The following is a 20,152-nucleotide window of genomic DNA, read 5'->3' as shown; positions in this document are numbered from 1 at the left end:
TTAAGTTTGTTCCTCATATTAAACACTATTAGAGATCGTTCTTGAGATACCCCCAAGCCAATTGAAACGTTTAGTGTAAGGACAGTTTTAGATTTTTCTTTTAAAGATTTAAAATTACACGACACAATAGCATTTACTACTCATGTGAACTACTTTGGAAGCCATATAAAGAAAGAATATTTATGCATAATAAATGTTATCTGTTATCACATGTTTATCACAATTACACTCTTCCTCATCTTATCAAATTTCAAACCTTCTTTAGACACATAACCCAAGTGACTGTTTTTCAGATGCCATAAAGTGCAAGTGACGTAGATTGAGGTACGAAAGGGCAAAACTTGTGTGTCTCTAGCGTCTTCATAGTCTGTTTCTATAAGTTTAAATAACAACTACTTAAATAACAAATCTGGTGCCAAAAGATGGAGAGAATTTTAAGAAAGTGTCAAATCAGGAATCGACTCGTCCGTGAGTGTTTGGCTGAATGTTTAGGTGTCTACATCCTCATTGTAAGTATCAGTTTTGGTATGTACTTTTTTATTTTATTGATTATTTGTATTGTGTTATTTGTTATAAAACATACTAATTAAGCAGATCAAAAACATGGTCACAGATGTGCATGAAGAGGTCCACAGTATGTAGAAGTGCTGCGGTATTTGAATGTGAGTGAAAATTAGACAATGCATAACCCAATAGGACTTTGGTCTGAACAACGGGACAGTAACAGAGGCAGTAAATGGCTGAATGGTGTGAGATGGTTAAGTGAGATGCAGTCAGTTGGAGAGTTATTTAAATTTATACTGAATCTTATTTTTGGCAGTGGTTCAGTCATGGGACACAATTTTAGGTAGATGTATTTTGTTGTGAAATGTAGTTATTTTTTCATAAAGAAAACACCATAAACACAGTGCGTGAGCTGTAGACCTGTATGTTGTACTATTTTTTTTAGTATGTCAAAACCTGTCACAATAAGGCCTCAGAAACACAACCAAATAAAAACAATATTTAACAATGGCCCAATTTGAGGATATGCTTGCTTGACATGCTCACCCCCAACACACACACACCCACACACACACACACACACACACACACACAATAGCCACAAGGTTTAAAGACTCAATTATGTAATAAATATCTTTCAGTATGTTTATCTTATTTTTCCACAGTTGTTTGGATGTGGTTCAGTTGCCCAGGTCACTACCACGCAAAACCAGAAAGGGCAGTATCTCTCCATAAACCTGGGCTTTGCTTTGGGAGTTACATTTGGGGTTTATGTCTCACGAGGAGTGTCAGGTACAACTATTTTTCACTGTGGAGCATGTTTATATCTGAGATTATTATTGCAAGGTTAAGTCAGTGTTGTGTCATGCATTTATATATAGAAAGTCTACTAAAATACAGTTAAATATTTGAATAGTAAAAGTCCACCCGAAGATCAGTTCTGAACCTTTTAATACAATGTAAATGGATGAAAGTGCAAATGTATTTAAGTGTTCATGATCCTAGATTACGTTTTGTTTTTTTATTTTTCCGCTTATCCGCGGGGGGGGGGGGGGGGGGGGGGGGGAAGCTACTAAATGGATGGATGGATGGATTTTAATTGTTTTAATCACAATTCATTTAAAAATAGCAGTTTCTTGTAAAGATGTCTTCTGAGAGTTGACACCTCGCTGTAACTGGTTAAATGTGTCAGAGGATAGAGGTAGTGTAATCAATAGGAGGAGGGGGTGGGAAAATTAGAAGATGTGTGTCTAATGGTTGTGATTCTGAGCAAAAAAAAAAAAAAAAGATATCAACTGCAGATTTTCACAATCACACCAATTTCATTTTATATTGTTAATTTGTCCATTTCAATACAACCATATATAGTCCTATTCTACCTTTTAACTTTCTTATTTTTATGGTTGTTTTTTCAGGCGCCCATTTGAACCCAGCTGTTTCCCTGAGCCTGTGTGCTCTGGGCCGACACTCCTGGGTCAAACTCCCTTTCTATGTTTTCTTCCAGTTTCTTGGGGCTTTTCTGGGAGCAGCAACTGTAGCTCTGCAGTACTATGGTGCGTATATCTAAAATCAGGCTACTATCCTATCCTAGCTTCTTAGTGAATAGTTTTTTGGTTTTGTTTATTTATTTATTTATTTATTTATTTTGTATAATTATCATCAATGAGATATAGCATTATACATAAAATTCACTAACAAAAAGAAAAAAAAAAACAATCTTAATGCTTATTTTTTGCTGTGATGCTCTTAAACTGGGATCCATTATATTTTGTTTTATTTCATTTAGCAGCAATTAGGTATAAGATTATTTCTGGTGAAAGTCGGCCATAGTATTTAAAGATCTGACAATTTATTATGCTGGAAAAGAACAAAATGAACAAATTTTCATCTGCAGTTATATTACACAGGCTTTGAGTGAATAGTTATGTTTTGACGCAGAGGCCATCCGATGGTACAGCGGAGGAGAGCTGACGGTGAGCGGCCCCACAGCAACAGCCGGGATCTTCTGCACCTTCCCCGCTGAGTACCTGAGTGTGTGGGCAGGCTTTGTGGATCAGGTCTGTCAGAATAATAACAAGTGCTATAACTGTCTATAAAATGCTACAATGAAACAAAATACACTAAAATATATGTAAAAGAGTGATGTCTATGTGCAGCTGTGAATGCATCTTTAGTTATGGCACTAACAAACATAAATAACACATTTATCTCTCCCTGTGACCCCTGGGAGCTTCTCTGTCTCCTGAGGGACCATGGATCTCAGGTTGGGAAACACTCACCTCTCCACAAATCTCACGAGGCCTCTGTGTTTGTTTGTTGCCAGGTGATAGGCACGGCCGCACTGCTCCTCTGCATTCTGGCACTTGGGGACATGGGGCAGGGCTCGATCCCCACCGGTATTCAGCCCATCCTAGTGGGGGCAGTAGTGATGGTCATAGGGGTCTCCATGGGCTCCAACAGTGGATACGCCCTGAACCCGGCCCGCGACTTAGGGCCCCGACTGTTGATATACTTCATAGGTTGGGGAGAAGATGTATTTAAGTGAGTAGATCTAGATTTGGTCTGAATGACTGAATACTAATAAATAAACCTGTATTTTAAAGACCTACTCTGTAACTTTTCTGATGGAGGGTTTGCCACCTGTTTGTCATATAAATGTTATTGTTTTGCCTGGAATGTTCCACAGTATGGCATTAAACATATCTTGGATTATAAACCCCCCCAAAACATGCAGCTTTGGGGGTTGAGTTTTCACAAATCTGACCTGGAACTTGGTCCGATAGCGCCGCATGCTTGTCTCCATAGAGAAAGTCAATACTAAAGCTATACTGTAGAATATTCCAGGCAAAGTAATAACATTTACATGGACACGAATGGGTGACCCTTGACCAGAAAAGTTACATAGTGTGCCTTTAATATGATATTACTTGAATAGAAATGTAAAAGTAGGGTCATCAGTGTGTTGTTTGTGCCAGTTCTAAGCCTGGAAAAGAGAATAGCAAGAGCATCTGACATAAATAATAGGTTTTGAGAATTTTGTAATATATTTTTGTGTGTTGTCAGGGCTGGAGGAGGGTGGTGGTGGGTGCCTGTATTGGCTCCGTGTGTGGGGGCGCTGCTGGGGACTCTGGTCTATGAGATCATGATCGAAGTTCACCATGATCGAAATTTAAAAGCAGCATCGTCCTGTGAGGTAGTGAGTGAAGGCAGGAGCACTCTGGAGATGGAGGAACCTGACCAAGGAAAACCTGTTTAGACAAATCATATATTAAAAAAAAAAACACTTGAAAAAGACTATAATGGTCATCCACAGTCTAAACAACTCTAATCATAAAGATGGATCATGTATGTAGCATATTTATTGCTCATTGTTTTGTTTTTGTACTTGTGACAGAAATGTGTGGATTTATGTTGTGAAGAAAAGATTTCTGTCATAGTCTGTCTTTATGTAAATTAATGTGATTTCTACCCGAGACCCAGACCAGTCATTAACATACATGAAGCTCAGCAGACACAATTGTCTCCACCCTCTTTTTTGATCAGGCAGTGTAAACATACATTGCCGGACCAAAAAAAAAAGTTGCCACATGGATTTAACTAAGCAAATAGGTACAAGTCAGGTGTAGGTTCAGCAACAGTCTGTGCTCAAGGAATGAGGTTAGATGACACCTGAATATACTGAATGACCAAGTTATTCTTCCCTGATGGCACGGGCATATTCCAAGATGACAATGCCAGGATTCATCGGGCTCAAATTGTGAAAGAGTGATTCAGGGAGCATGAGACATAATTTTCACACATGGATTGTCCACCATAGAGTCCAGACCTTAACCCCATTGAGAATCTTTGGGATGTGCTGGAGAAGGCTTTGTGCAGCGATCAGACCATCATCAATGCAACATCTTGGTGAAAAATGAATGCAACACTGGATGGAAATAAATCTTGTGACATTGCAGAAATTTATCGAAACAATGCCACAATGAATGTGTGCCATAATCAAAGCTAAAGGCGGTCCAACAAAATATTAGAGTGTGTGATTTTTTTTGGTGGAGACTTTTTTTTGGCCAGGCAGTGTATGACTGTGAGCAGATGCAACTCTGCTTTTGTAATGTAGGATGTTTGTCATTCTGACATAAATACTCAGAGCTCAGATGCTCTGCTTGGGATGCTGAAAGGTTGCCGGTCTGTGGCCAGGGCAAGCCTGAACCCTGTCCATAACTGTTGCAACAAAGAATAAACCCTTGTATATTTCATAACTCATCAAGGGTTCACAAATGAATTATCATCAATACAATGTTGTATTTTGACGATCAATTGTAAATTTTATGATCTGAGATGTAACAGAATACTCTTGCCATTTTATCAAGTGTTCATCTAGATCAGTGGTTCTTAACCTTGTTGGAGGTACTGAACCCCACCGGTTCCATATGCACATTCACCAAACCCTTCTTTATTGAAAAATAAAATATTTTTTTTTTTCAAATTCAAGACATATGTATGTTTTACTGGTGCACAAAATAAACCGTGTATTAACATCACTGTGTTCAAAGAATAAAACCAATACAATGCATAAACTCACAACAAATTACATACATACCTTTTAACAAAGACATGACCTTTTTTAATACTACCACACTGAAATGATTTAAATTTTGTATTGTATTATGTATTCCAATAATGAACTTACTGTATTTATGCTTTTTATTATTTTTAACATTTTAACACACACTCATCATCTAATTTCCATTAGGCTACAATAATGAATATTTACTGCAAATCAGTGTGACTTCTGCTGTTGCCTTTGAGAGACCGGGTCAGAAATGCATGGCTTCACCTTGGCCACTCTCATGTCATTTTCACAGCAAAGTCTGTTCCTTTTCTTCGTTTTTATGTCGTATGTTTTTATGCCGTTCAAAGTGACAGTATTCAATGACCAATACACACTGAGAGGAATCTGTATCTGCTCACCCAGCTGCTCTATTACTGCAGATTGGCATTAGCTAACGCTAATGATTACACGTAATACACATTTGACCCACAATTAAGTCAATAGCAGAATAAACCACGCTTACCGATCAGGAACAGCATCCAGTCCATCAAATCATAAGGTCCTCTGCTCCTCAGTCCACCATGAGATCTTCACTCGGTTCCACGAACCGCTCCAGGTCCGAGATGCCTCTAGTTTAACTTGTACAAACATCCACAGTGTCCTCGGTCGCGTACTTCCTTTGTTTTGTCCGTTTCGTCATGTTTAAAACGCAAAACTGCCGCAAAACAGTGCGTAAAACGCAATTACGCGCGCGTAATTTTACGCGCAGATCTTTGCCCGAGGGCGGGCCGTCGGAACATTAAGGGGTTAAACACTTAGAATCTTCAGCGAGTTTTCACTCCACATCGGTCACATCGGCTAAAACTCTGATAGCGGCTCACGAGGACGCCTGTCAATTACGTTGATAAGCTGCGCAAATACGTATGTGAATCACATAATTGTCTGGAGCAGCTCGTCCCCGGTCACACTCACTGACTCACACTGAAAAATAGCGCAGAATGAATTGTTGTGTGCTTATTTTATTTTCAACTCCGGTTCGATTTTTTTGTGCGCAGCGCAGATTTTCTGTGCGCGGAGACCAGGTCAGCAGTGCGCAATTGAGCACGCGCGCAGCTTAGAGGGAGCAGTGTTCGATAGGCACAGGAAAGGGTGCATTTGTCGAATTAGGACACGGCCAGAGTCTGGAGACGCTCGCAGTCCGCGAATCATATGAGTCGGGTGCGTGTCTTGACCTCCGCCGAACCCCTGGGACTGACTCACCGAACCCCTAGGGTTTGATCGAACCCAGGTTAAGAACCACTGATCTAGATACATGGTGGTGCTGTAACAATGCAGACAATGTATTTTTTCTGGTCCATGTTTTGAACTGCTTTTCTCCATGGAAATGATACTATTCTTTTGCCTGGAATGTTCCATTTTGCATTGAACTTATTTATATATGTATAAGCAGGTGATACAGGCCATATTGCAAGTCACATCTGTGGAGAGGCAATCTGAGTCACAGTAAAAATCTTTTTCCAAAAAATATGTTTGCATTTTACCAAGCTGGACAAACATACAGAAGATATTTTCTCTTTTAGACATTTATTCGAAACAGCACAAAAGTGTATGGCATTTCAGCAAGCAGACCACAACCATGGAAAAAAATGACATGAAGTTTTCCACTATAGAGCTATATAAATATGATATCATGACATATAAAAGATACAAACAAAAGAAGTCCATCCATAGGCCTCCATCGCTTAACAATGAAGGCTGTTTTTGTAACATAGAAAAGAAAAACAAGCAAGCACTGAGTCATTCATAAAAAAATCAACCATCTCCCATAGATTAACATTTGTATTCATACACTTAAGACAACACGGCCCCCAAGCTCTCAATCTGTAATTACAATGGATAGCTACTTCTGGGGGAATGATTTTTTTTTACTTTTAAACTTCAATGTGTTTGGAAAAAAGGGAACAGTACAGGTACAAATACGTATTCACATTATCATAGCAAGTTACTAAAATGTATTTACATGGCAAATTCGTACACATACACTCACTGGACACATTATCAGACACAGGTTTAACTGACTCTGAACATTCAGTCTTAATAAATTAGATGGCAGCGACTTTAATGCATTTAGACTCAAGAACCACAATTGTCACCTTGGCTACTCTTAGCATTTGCATGGGTTACATGAAGTCTCTAAGCACAACTTTTTAATTACTTATTAAAAAGCACTATAATATCCATTAACTATACGGGACACAGCTGTAACAATCGTGGCAACATAGCAACAAAAAATTAAGACACTTATTTTTGTGTAGTACTTTGAGTGTCATACATCTATAATAGGGCATTTAAAAAAAAAAATTAAAAATACTTGTGGCACATACTTAACGGCCCATTGTGAAATATATATAATTAAAATAATATTAAAGCTTTAAAGAAGCTGTACATACACTGATAATGTTCAACTTCACACTTAAGGGACCACTTATCTAGATGATTAACTTGGTCTAAACAACACACTTGGATTCTAAGGCTAGTCCCACTAGTCACAAAAACAGTTTTGTGATAACCGTTTATATATTTATGAAATTTAAATTGTATTCTGATATCTACAAGCCAAAATGCATTAGTTAGTGCCTTATGATATTCACTTCAGTGCACTGTGTCTTTGATAATATCTCCAGTGAAAGTATACCACGTTTAAACCCTCTTCAAGCTCTAACAATTAACAACATTACACATTTTCACACTTAACAGGTTACAGGCCTTCAATAAACTCATCTAATAAAAATGCCTTCAGATATGCCTCTTATGTTGCAGAAGTCATGTTCGTATAAATAAATATTACAATATTTTAGCAACATAAAAAACAGTGTCAATTTCCTAAAGCGATTCCCCTCTTGTTGTCGATCTGTTTTAGCAGCTAAAAAGTTAAATGTGTAGCCATTAAAACAGGCCTGTAAAGCCAGCTGAGTAAAATATATTCAAGGCAAATAAAAGTAGCGGTAAAATTGTTGCATGAGTAAACAGGTAGGTGGCGCTACAGTTAGTGCAGGGTGAAAATGGTAAGGACATATTTGGACATAGTATGGTTGAGACTATAATATAATGCCTTTCTAGCACAGGTGCGTTCAGTTTAGTGACCGAAACATGCAGTTACAATCCGACAGAAGAGGTGCCATAGATATTTAAAACTGTTCATTTATAGGGGGTAAAAAACTGCACAGGAAGCAGCCATCTTTAAATTCAACATTCATTTTCTGTATCTTTTTTTGGGACAGCCCTGTTTGTAAATGTTCCTAGGGTTTGTCCGTCTTGTGGGCTGTGAGGAACGCCATTCCATGGGTTCGGAAGTGCGTGTTGAGGTCCGAGGCTTTGTCGAAACGACGACCACATACTTTGCAGGTCAGGTTACCCTCTGACTCCTCTGCTGAAGCGTGGGGTGAGCCAGCAGGTGACCCGTCTGGAGTAGTGCCCAGGTGAGAGCGTTGCGGGGCAGCTGAGGGGGCTTCACTGCTGCTGCTGTGGGTGTCCCGAACGCGATGGGTGATGAAGCGGTGCCGGCCTAAAGAGCCGGCCGAAGCGAAGCACACCCCACATTGCAGGCACTGGAAGGAGGCCGTGTCCGCGCGGTGCTGTGGGATGTGCTGCTGGAACTCCGCTCCATCCTCCGTGGTGAAGCCGCATGGAACGCACCGGAACACGTCGTCCTCCTCCAGCTCAGCTGGGGGCAGCACGGGTGTCGAGGCCACAGACGCCCGGGTTCTCTTGGCAGGACCGGCCCCCTCCTCTCCGTCCTCTGAGGGGTGCTCCTCCTCCTCCCCTGGCCTGAACATCGACGGGCCCTCAGCATCGAGCTCCGACGAGCTGCCTGGGCCATCCGCTCCAGTGGCCGCACGCTTCCTCGTCATTGGAGGGCCCTGGAAAAAGGAAAGGATAGTTTGAGGCTACTGCAGATTTAGGCTGAAATGGCGTACTTATACACTGATTTAATCATTTAAATTAGCATAATTTTCAATATTGCTTAAAATCCAGGTAGATTCTATAATGATGACATTTCTTGCAATTAGATAAATAACCTATGTGGGAATAGTTCATACTCTCCATGAAAACTGCAATATGATTTAGACTTTCCCTTGGACTCCCTCACTAGTCTTACATAATGCTCTCATTCCTTTTTCTTTGTGCTTACGGTAAGTCTAAGGATCACACACCTGGCCCTCTGAGTTTCGGTGATGCAGCCGAATGTGTTTGTCCAAAAGGAACCGACTCCCAAAGGTGCGTTTGCCTTCAGTGCAGTATCTGTAAAGCCAAACATCCATTAAAAGGTTGCTCATGAGTATTTTTGTTTTAAGAATAATAATAAATGATAATCAGCGGCAGAAACACTTACTGGCAGCGGAAGACACGTTTGTTTCCCTCATGGATGACACGCTCGTGGCGCCTCAGACTTGAGGATGTGCTGAACGTTCCTCCACAGATGCGGCATGGAAACTTTGAAAAACAAAAAAATATGAAAATAAGAAAATGTAAGTTTATCAAAGCAAAGCCAAATAATTATTTCTCATGGCTGAAGTAAATAAATAAATTTAGATCAATCAGTTGAAAAATAAATAACTCAAAAGACGAAAAAAGGGCATATCCCTTAAATGATCTGCAGTGTCATATGACTTTCACAAGTGCAGTTATAACATTGCAGAATGAGTGCAAAGAGAAAAAGGGATCTATGGTTTGTGATAAACAAAGTACTCTTATCCTGATGTTTGTGAGGTTACCTTGCCGTGCTCCATTTTCACGTGGCTGAGAAAGTCGTCATGGTCTGTGAAGGTGGTCTGGCACTGAGGGCAGGTCCACTCTGATTGGTTGGCTGAGACTGTGTGACTTCCAGGAGCTTCATAATCTTCATCTCCATCGTCATCATCATCTTCATCCTCCTCCTCTTCCTCATCTTCTTGCTCGCGGCCCCAGTCCTCTCCATCAGAGTTGTCGGTTTTCACAGAGGACTTGGACTTGAGACCAGAGGCACTGGCGTTCGTCAAGGTGGGGGCAGAGCTAGAGTTGTCAGACTGAACTTCCTGTTTGGCTGATGGACCTCTGTGAGCCGTCTGAGAGGAAAATAGAAAAAAACATTTTGACTTTTCCTCCGTACATGTGCATGTTAATATCTCATTTAAATGTGCTCCACTGCTAATGGGTTTATTGTTACATTGTAAAAGCTTGTCAGTGTCAATGTAATGTAGCACAATTGACATTACCAAATTGCAGTACAGGAGGTAAAGAATTGTACATTTTACTTTTTGGATACAGTTAAAGAATAAGAGCAATGTCACAATAAAATATTCAATGCTTTATATGTTGTGTGTAGACATGTATAAAAGTAAGAATTATTTGCTGTTGTAATTTGTCAAAGGTAGACCTGCAAAAGGTTTTTACAGCATGTTACAACAACCATTGATTCCTACAGGCCCAAGCAAGCCCGATCAATAAAAACATTGTAAAACCAGATTTGCTCAAAGCACACATTTCTACTAGTGGCAGTAGTAGTAGTAGCAGCAGAGGTATACAGTAGTATCGACAGAACAGCCCTAAAAAAGCTGCTAAATATTTGTCCTTGTGATAGAACTTATGACAAGGCCACCAGAGAGGAACCTTGCTAAGGCCGATCCAAGAGTTTACTGTATGCCTTTGTTGACACCGCACTCAGCGTAAGAAGCACTGAATGGGCAACACAAAAAGGCAAAGAGCTGGTATTTAACACAATGTCAAGTTACCATTATGCTTACTATGAGAAGAAATATCATCGTTTAACAATTATTTATAATATTAACACAGTCATCAAACATCAGCAATGTGTTAACAGAGCTGAGCTTTTTTGCGATTAATCTCAAAAGGTCAAAAAACAATATAATAAGGGTTTTTTGCCTCCATGTTTAGGTATAAATATACTGTAGTATTTGCCCTGTGTTGTGCTGGTTTGACTGGGGTATGATTTTCCTATGTATCTGGGACTAAGTTATTTCAAAATGTCCAAAAAAGAAAAAAAAAAAAATATCAAAAGGTCCAGTATTAGTGTATTTTATTATTTTTCTACAATCAAATATAGGATTGTAAAATTATTTAACCTTTTGAAGACATTTTTTCCTGTGGTTGTCCTGTGTAGCCTACTGCTCCTTTCTGCTCACTTTCTGAACCGAACAGAAGGCTGCTAGAGTAAGTCCTCCTAAGGACTAAATATCCTCTTGTAGTCCTAGCTCAAACTAGTTTTCAATAGATTGCTAATCCTCTGCAGCTGAATACTGAATCATGTATTTAGCGCTGCTCTTGGTTTGCAGACTTTAGCATGCTGTTTCTTCATGATCACTGACTCTTTTTGGAGAGTTTAAAAAGTCAGACGGCGCTCGGACTCATCTCTGCCGCACTCTCTGTACAGAGGGCACTCTTCCTCATGTCCAGTGCACAGACACAGTGGACCCGCCGCCTTGTGTGTGTATATGTGCTGAGCGGAGACGAGCACATCGCCTCACAGGCCAGAGCGAGGTTAATGTGCGCCAAAATAATTCATCGTGATACTTTTTTTTTTAGTTAACGCAATAAACATGGTAACGTTATGTGCCTAGGCAGTTTTTAATTTTCTTTCCATTTACATTGTAGATCAACATTCCTCTAATGTGACTAGTTTTATGAAATCAAACTTGCTGGATAACGAAGTTATATAAATATGAAATGATGATATGATGATGAAAATACCAAATAAAAAGTACTTTCAATGCAAGTTTAATTTCTTGGAGTATACATTTTATTGAAATAGCTGAATTGTGACTTGTATACTATACTTAATCAAATAATCTTAATAATCTATCCCCAACACAGCAGTCGGAAAAATCTGAACTCACCTTGATATGCTCCATCATTGACCCCTTTTGGGCGTAGAGCTTGGTGCAGTCTGGACACTTGAATACATGCACTTTCTGTTTGGCTAAATGAGTGTCAAAGTGCATATACAACAAGGGCTTCAGGGTGAAAACTGTGTCGCACATCACACACTTGTAGATCATTCTGAACAAAAGCAAAAAAGGAAAAATGTATTACATTTTATAAATAAAATAAAGTATTTTATTCAGCCATAAAGTACTGTCCAAAGATTTAATATACAAAATTATTATAAAAGTATAATATACTGATTAACCAACAAAAAGGAATTTTCCCTGTGTGACCTTTTACTTTAGTGTGGGTTTCAATAATGTTATAGAATCCTTTTAAACATCATAAATCTAAACAGTGATCTGAAATGAAATAAAATGAAACATTTGCTTTGTATTAACTAGTGTTGTGATGCTTACTTGGCCTGCCCCCCTGTGAGATTGGGGTGCTGTGTGCTGATGTGGCTCTGGGCGGAGGGGGCGGACTTGAAGGCCATGGGGCAGCTGGGGCACTTGTGGAAGACTTCGCAGTGAGCTGTCTGAATGTGGGACTTGATGGAGTTTAGGCCGCCAAACACAACCTGGCAACTCGAGCACCTGGACAAAAGAAAATAAACAAACAAAGATTAAATTATGCTACTATGTTTTTTTGTTTTCTCTTATGTGGTTACCATTATCACACACTCCAAGGCAAATATATCTTGCGTAGTATGTTATTGCTATTGTATTTTATTTCATTAAAATACTATCAATTTCACATTTATTGTAAAATTTGAAACCCTTAGTTCCAAATAGGCCCTGCTAAGTACTCACGTACACCTGGTTGAGAATCACTGCTCTAACCCACTGAAATTCATAGATAAATAATAATTTTGTACAATATTTTACCTTACTTTGCTTACCCAAATTGAAAGAAACAGACCATTTTCAATATTGCCGAGTTCTATTGCTTGAACCCACACTCATAAATTTACAAAGGTGTTTGGATTATATTGTTTACAACCTTCATAAACATTTTATAGACCAGGTTAGAAAAGCTTGAGTCATATGATCTTAAAAACAGTCATTTAGCCAAGTAAGTAGTGATTTTTCTTCTTTTCAAATAGGTGACGCAACACAAAGGAGTGACATTAATTTGGGGAAAATCATATATATATTGAATATATTGAAACCAAGTTTTACATTTTCCTATCATAACATAAGACAAAATAATGAATCATAATCTTTTTCCTCATATTGATCAATCACAATTTTATTCCATTTTATTTTGTATTATTAAAAACAAGTAAAATGCCTTCAATGTTAATTTCATGAACATAAACACTACAGACTTCATTGCCAATTAACACAGAAATAGTAACATTTCTTTATCTAAAGTTTGAACTCCAAACCCCATATTTTAACTGAAAAAAGATTGGCTGTAGACCTATTGATTAAAAAGCCTTCAGCGGATGATTGATAATTAGAAATTAATGAGTCTCAATCTTGATTAATATTTGATTGATTACACAGCCCTACCTCGACATGAAAATCCAAACAAGTGCACTAAAAGTATAATTTCTCTTATGGAACATCATCTCACCTGTAACCAATGCGGCGTGCAAAGTGCAGACATGCCTCCTCCAGGTGAGTCTGAAAGCTGGCCTGCCTCGCGGTGCCCCCACATTCAGGACAGACGTGCGGGGCCTTGTGTTTGTGAATTCTCTGGTGAGCAGACAGGGCGCACGGGTTTGGCAGCATCATGGGAGGAGAACACTGTGAACAAGTCTAACAGAGGAGACACAAAGAGATTAAAACAAGGAGGGATCCAAGTGCTGTGATCAATAAAGCCTTGTTTACACAACAGTAAGTGGTACAGTAAGGGCAATTTGTATTTAAAGAAAAGGCCATTCATGGGTTTCAGCTTCCTGGTAATGGGTGACATTTTGAGGACTTCTTACCATTGATAAGATACAATATTTACTTTTTGAACTGTTAATTGCTATGGAAACTGCTAATTTTTCATCACTCTGAAACTAAAGACCATCATTTCCCTCACAGTCAAACCAACAGAAAAATATTAGATCTACCATTACTTTGCCCACCAAGATTTGAAGATTGCTCAACCAACTTACACTGGCTTTACACCAGTATTTAATTGGGCTGTGGTTTGTACATCAATCATTTAAATTTACTAATTAAGAGAACATGCTTTGTGGTTGTGTGATTATTTTATACAGTAAATAAGCAGACCAATTGGAACATGTACAATAACTTTAACACAACTTTAAGAAGACAAAATTAAAGTATAAGCAGGGATGTAGGCATATAACTGTGGTGGGGCTTAAAAAGACAAAAAATAATAAGAATAAATTGTTAAGATTAGCAGTGACAGTATTATGAAGCTGTCAAATGTCATTGTTGGTCTTACAGCGTTTGAAGTGGCTCTAATCTGTTGGAAGTGTGTCAACAGTTCAGCCTTGTTGTTGCACTGCGTTTGGCACTCAGGACATTTGAAGTTGTTGTATTGTAGCCCCTCTGCCTTCTTACAGGGCAAAGGCATCAGCGCCTGTGGACCCTGGGTGGCTCGTCGCACTTGTCGCGGCTGAGCGGAGGCCGGAGAGGAGGAGTCTTTTCTAGGGCTGGGGCTGGAGGATGTCCCGGAGACAGTGGTTGTAGAGGAGGCGGAGACTGGAGGAGAGGAGGATGAAGAGGAAAGCAGGCCTGGTCAACCAAAACATGAACCAAAGAGAGACAGATGGAAAGATGAGGGTGAGCACAAACGAATGAGGCATGACATGGCAAAAAAAAAAAGAAGGAATTTAAAGTTAAGTTTACAACTTTTTTTTTAACCATTGGATGAGGCTTTACCAGCACCAGCACATACACCCTATATATAGACACAGGGGAGTGTCAAGTGAACTTGGTACAAGGATGAGTTACCAAAACAACAGCATATTTTCATGCTACATGTTGGTATTGTTAGGGCAATCAAGGCAAGCAGTTCTTGTTACAAATTAGATCCAAAAAAATCCCATTTTCCTTTCACTTCTGCCTGTTTGAAGCATGGTTGTAGTCATAGTGTCCTTAAGTACACCAACTGGTCACTGAGCAGACTGCATCAAGCATTGTTCCAAACGTCTCATTACCTTGTGTGCAATAGCGTGAGAGATCAGCTGGTTGTTTTAGAGGCTTGTGCATGTGTACTGAGGACCATAGCAGGCTCAAACAGCACTGAACAAAACCCATGGTGAAATCGGACATCTGAGGAGAGGTAAGTGCACATGTGCTGCATTGGATGATGACAACTTTCAACACAAGTGACTAAAATAACGCTTATAGCTTTACATTTCTAGCGATTAGATGCTAGTCAGTAATACTTGGCTTTTGGCTATAATCTGGCATGTTTACATTCATGTTGAACCATGTTTGTTCATTAACATGCACTTTCCCAGTCAAATAAATAAATACAATCAGTCATTTAATCAAACAGTGAGCTAGTTTTATGGTTAGTTTGTGTGAAATGGAGGATCTGGACGGAGCAGTGGAGTGACAGCAGCTGGAGAGGAGCCAGTCTGGTCTGTGACCTGTGTGTTTATGAAGTGACAGCATTAGTGGAATAACGGGACTACTACACGTGTGTGGGGGAACAAGTGGCTGTTCTGAACCTACTCTGCTTCAGGGAAATGCAGTACGATTCTTCAGGAAAGATGTGGCTTTGATTTGCTTCTGTGAGGTGAGTGAGCAGTTCTGAGGCAGTGTTGTGTTTAGAGTGACATTTGGGACACATGAGGCTTTATAAGTGCCCCTGTCTGACAAGTGCCCCTGTCTGACAAGTGCCCCTGTCTGACAAGTGCCCCTGTCTGACCAGTGCACCTGTCTGACCAGTGCACCTGTCTGACCAGTGCACCTGTCTGACCAGTGCACCTGTCTGACCAGTGCACCTGTCTGACCAGTGCACTGTTGTTGTTAGTTTCTCTTGAATGTACATTTTGTGTAGTATGCACTTGCATTACACATCTGTAGAGCTGTCATATGTAACTCGTGGTTTCTTGATGCATAATAATGACTATATAGATAATAATAGTGCTGTATGTAAGTATGTATGTAAGTATCAGCTGCATAAATGAGGTGTAGGAGCAGGACAAATCTGTGAATAAACAAAACTATGTAGGTCTAGGCTTCTCTAATTTGACTCCACAATGGCTCAATATCTGTCAGTAAAAATAAATATACTCATTTGTTTATATATATATATTTTTTGTGTGGAGGCAGCACGGTGGCTGAGTGGCAACACTCATGCCTCACAGCAAGAAGGTTTGGTTCGATCCCAGGGTCGCCCAGGCCTTTCTGTGTGGAGTTTTGCCGGTTTCCCCCATGAACCAAAACATGAACGCCCTTCAACTGTTGTTGTGATTTTGGGCATTACAAAAATAAAATGAATTGAATTGAATATAAAAAGTGGTGTTATTAATTGTTAGTGGCTAAATATTGATGTCCACCCCAGGTCTACTTGCTTACTAATAAATGTCACTGCATGCTACTGCAACTTGGTGATATTTTAAAACCATAGATAATTCAAATAAAAACAAATTTTGGTTACAGATATCAAGTGCTTTATCACTAACCATGCAAGCACACATAATAATTTACTTATGCAATATAAATTCCAAAATAATCTGAATTTTAAGATACAGTCCAAAAACTGGTAAAATATATATTTTAAATAAACACCTTGGCCATAACAACTTGTTTCCTGTGAATGTTAGACAATCTGCTTACTTGTATTTTATTGACGAATGCCAGTTTCATTGTTTGATTTCATAACTTTTTGTTAGTCATCAGTATTCTGAAGCCATGACAGGCGACTGCTGCTGTGATTTTAGACTATGCAAAAATACATTGACTTGAATAACAAAAACTAACTCCAAATGATCTCAAATGATCACAAATGATTCTATGATTTGAATACTGAATGTACACAAATATCACACAAATTGGATTTCCTTACCACCGATGGGTGTAATGTCCTGTTGTCCAATCATCTGCTCCACAGTGACAGGCCTCATGACCAGATGTGAACACTGCATCACCAGCCCGCGCTCCTTATGCTCTCGTGCATGGAGGAGTAGACTGCACTTGTTGAAAAAAGCAAGTCTCTTTGCACAATGATTACACGTCACCTCTATCCGTAGTGATCTCCTATCATAGTGTCGGGCCAGGCTTCGTTCCAGTGCAAATGCATCTCCACATTCCAAACACCGGTATCCAGTAGAGGGCAGTGGTAAACCCCACTCTGGAGGTGGAGGGGCAGATAGGTCAGGCTTGTAGCTTGGTAGCAGATTCTTACTATTTAAAATTTTGTTGAAAGCTTCAACCAAACTTGACTGACTGCGGGAGATAACAGCTCCTGTACTGTTGACTATAGAAGCAGGTTTACTTGGTTGGAGGCTGCTTGCTATTATGGTGCCACTGCTTCCATTGGCTGTCTTATTAGTGGATGTACGCACGCTTATGCCACCAGTACCAGCTGAAAACTTGGGAGTCGAGGCCGCAGAGGGAGTCACGGGTAAAGCCGTGGATTTTGTGATGCTAACAGCAGTCGCAGAGACCTTAGCCTTTTCAGAAGCAGCCATTTTATTCTGGACTTTAGTAGCTGCTGCCAACATGACACTACTAGCAGCAAGAGTGGACACAGGCAAGGCATTGAGAGCACTTACTTTCTGTGAAGGTGTTACTTGTCCAGCTTCATTTTTTGAATTTTTGTTCGATAACAGTTTGTGATCCCCACTTTGGGTCTTATCTGCCCCTCCTTTAGATGCTACCCTGGTAACTGTCCGAGTAACCCCTGTGGATGTTTTGATAGTCTTTATTCGAACTTTGAGAGGGCGGGATGGTGTGCCAGATGCAGCTGGGGTAGCATTAGTGTCTGCTCCAGATGTTTTTGATTTTGAGTATTCGACATTCATTTTTTCTTCACCCGTTTTGGCATTTTCACCCTTTTCAGCATCTCCTTTTCCATCTACAACCCTATCAATACCATTTCCCACTTCCATCTCCTCCTCCTCTTCTTTGGGCTCCCTCAGTTCAGAAGGAGGCGGAGTGGAGGCTACAGCAGGACTTGAGCACCTCTTTGATGCAACTTCAGCTGTAGATTTGGGCATTTCCGGTTCGGGACTTTCCGGGGAGTCTCTTTCTTCAATCACATGCTCTGGATGCCTGTCTTCTTGAGCAGGATTTTCTGTCGTACCAGACTGAGGCATGGACACACCCATTGACGCCCCCGAAGGAGTGTCCCCTGGTTTTGGATGTGGGGCTATAGTTGACGATGGCTGGGTTGAATCAGACTTGTACCTTTGACTTAGCTCAGCGCAGGTTGGCGAATCCGGGGTTTCTTGTATCACCAACGGGCTTCCTAAATCAGGGTCTGAATCTTCCTCGTCCATTGGTGTGTGCTGAAACCCCCCTTTACTAGCACCGTTAAAAGGCTGAGCAGAGTGCAGAGGATGTGAAGGCGTAGGTAGCACCGGTTTGGAAGGGGGAAAGAAAGGTGAGGCAAGTCCAACAGGTCCCGCTGCAGCTAAAGGTGACGACCCAGCAGGTAAAGAGGAGGATGACGGTAGTGATGCTTTGACCCCATCTGGCCGCTCCTGTCCTGTGTCTTGTTGCTGTTGATGCTGCTGCTGAAGAAGTTGCATTTTCCTGGCTCTACCCACGGGATCGCCAGTACCCTGTGATACAAGAGGCTTTAGTCTATTGAAAATGTTGCCTCCCTGTTTATGTGTCTTGCCCCCTGCTGTTTCAGAAGACACTTTGTTGGCGTTGATTGACCACGGTGCTCCATTGGACTGTGATTGATTTAATGCAAGGGAAGAAGACACGCCAGATGTCCCAAAGCCATTGTGATTTAGTGGCTCTGATTCAGCTACCCCAGGAGCACAAGCACCAAGTCGGGGTCCCACATCCACCCCTGCAATAACGTCAATGGGGTCCTGGTCAGTCTCTCCATCCACTCCATCCACAGCACGGACCTTATTCTTTACAATCACACTGACAATTGAAGTATCTGTTTGGGAGTCTGGGGGGCTTGGTGGTCTTAAAGATGACCCAACACCAACCACGTTTTCTGGCTTTCCCAAGGCTGAACCAGGGGCTCCAGTATGGGGCGCCTCGGTCTCATCTGGGGCAGACTGGATGGCCTCTTTGGCATCTATATCAGGAATGTCAAACGCTGCCAAAAGGTCATCAAAATCTGGGGTCTTCATGTCCCCCATGCCGGGATTGACTCCTAGAAAACACAAAAACAATGAGTATTCTTGATCATTGCAGCCATATGTGCAACACAATTTACAAATAAAGTAGCACTGGTTCATTTTATAGTTTCTACATTTACATTTTTTAAACAAGCTCCAAAATATTACATAAAGGCTTATCAATCTACCAAATATCTATGAATTTTCCAAGCAGCATCACCAGTCCATCAGCTCTCCATCCTCATGCAATAGAACAATGCAAAGGAAAGAAAACCTTTTGCATGCAATAAATACCATATTAGTTACAAAATGACCAAATGTGAATTTTAAAATTACGACTGTTCAGTCAGCCTAAGTAAGAGCAATATAATGATGATGTGGATCTGGCTAATAGCATCTAGCCAATGCATTAGCGAGCTAGCAGGCTAACGACGGTAACCAATGCTCGTTTCACAAACAGGTAGCTACAGCTGTGCTTGCTTTGAATGAAATGTATTACTCGTGCATTGTGGTCAACGTATGCATTATTTTGGGATGTTTCCCAAGTCACTGTGCAGTCTGGAAAGCGTACGGTCGCGGGATCCTGGGCTATTTTGAGCAAAGATATTCCTCCCGACCGAGACTGGCGAGTTGGCCGCTGAGCTCCAGCCAAGACAGAGGAGAGGGGTCATTTTGCTAACAGCTAGCGCTCGCCATTTAAAAGCACCCACAGCTGTTTACTATGGGATGGGCTGGCGTGGATCTAAACCAGGTGTGTATAGGGAGAAATATAAACCAAAAACGGTGCCTGAGAGGGCAGAATAAGTTGCATAGTCTGTGGATTTTGATTGTTTACCTGGATAAGCGATTCCCGACTATCCTAGCTCGTTTTCAGCTGAAAATGCTGCGCTTCCCGTCACGTGATCCAGGGTTCCCAATCACGATCGGGTCAGAATGAGTAAGAAAAT

The 20,152-nt window shown here is 40.5% G+C and overlaps 2 protein-coding genes and 1 non-coding gene across 4 annotated transcripts; 1 reads left to right on the top strand and 2 right to left on the bottom strand.

Annotated features, from left to right (window-relative positions):
* Window positions 1–347: 347 nt before the first annotated feature.
* On the top strand, window positions 348–4,082 carry aqp10b (aquaporin 10b). Its single transcript, XM_033975798.2, has 6 exons — window positions 348–509; window positions 1,170–1,296; window positions 1,920–2,057; window positions 2,443–2,561; window positions 2,828–3,045; window positions 3,568–4,082. Exons 1-6 carry the CDS (start codon window positions 423–425, stop codon window positions 3,758–3,760), a joined length of 882 nt encoding a protein of 293 aa, XP_033831689.1. The 5' UTR covers window positions 348–422; the 3' UTR covers window positions 3,761–4,082.
* Window positions 4,083–6,620: 2,538 nt separating this feature from the next.
* znf687b (zinc finger protein 687b) lies at window positions 6,621–20,116 on the bottom strand. 2 transcript variants are annotated; one of them, XM_033974739.2, is made up of 10 exons: window positions 20,041–20,116; window positions 16,964–19,240; window positions 14,384–14,676; window positions 13,556–13,740; window positions 12,394–12,570; window positions 11,947–12,109; window positions 9,829–10,158; window positions 9,447–9,547; window positions 9,268–9,355; window positions 6,621–8,973 (listed from the first exon to the last, which is right to left on the bottom strand). In XM_033974739.2, exons 2-10 carry the CDS (start codon window positions 19,224–19,226, stop codon window positions 8,353–8,355), a joined length of 4,221 nt encoding a protein of 1,406 aa, XP_033830630.1. In that variant the 5' UTR covers window positions 19,227–19,240; window positions 20,041–20,116; the 3' UTR covers window positions 6,621–8,352. The 2 variants fall into 2 exon arrangements, with proteins under 2 accessions (XP_033830630.1, XP_055081228.1); XM_055225253.1 differs by having other exon boundaries at window positions 14,384–14,643.
* Window positions 10,657–10,792, bottom strand: LOC117379164 (small nucleolar RNA SNORA13). The gene has a single exon (XR_004542046.1). It is a non-coding gene; the product is annotated as a small nucleolar RNA SNORA13 (small nucleolar RNA).
* Window positions 20,117–20,152: the final 36 nt, after the last annotated feature.

The sequence above is a fragment of the Periophthalmus magnuspinnatus genome, chromosome 11 (assembly GCF_009829125.3).
Source record: "Periophthalmus magnuspinnatus isolate fPerMag1 chromosome 11, fPerMag1.2.pri, whole genome shotgun sequence".
Lineage (NCBI taxonomy): Eukaryota > Metazoa > Chordata > Actinopteri > Gobiiformes > Gobiidae > Periophthalmus > Periophthalmus magnuspinnatus.
This window is presented reverse-complemented; position numbering and strand designations above follow the sequence as displayed.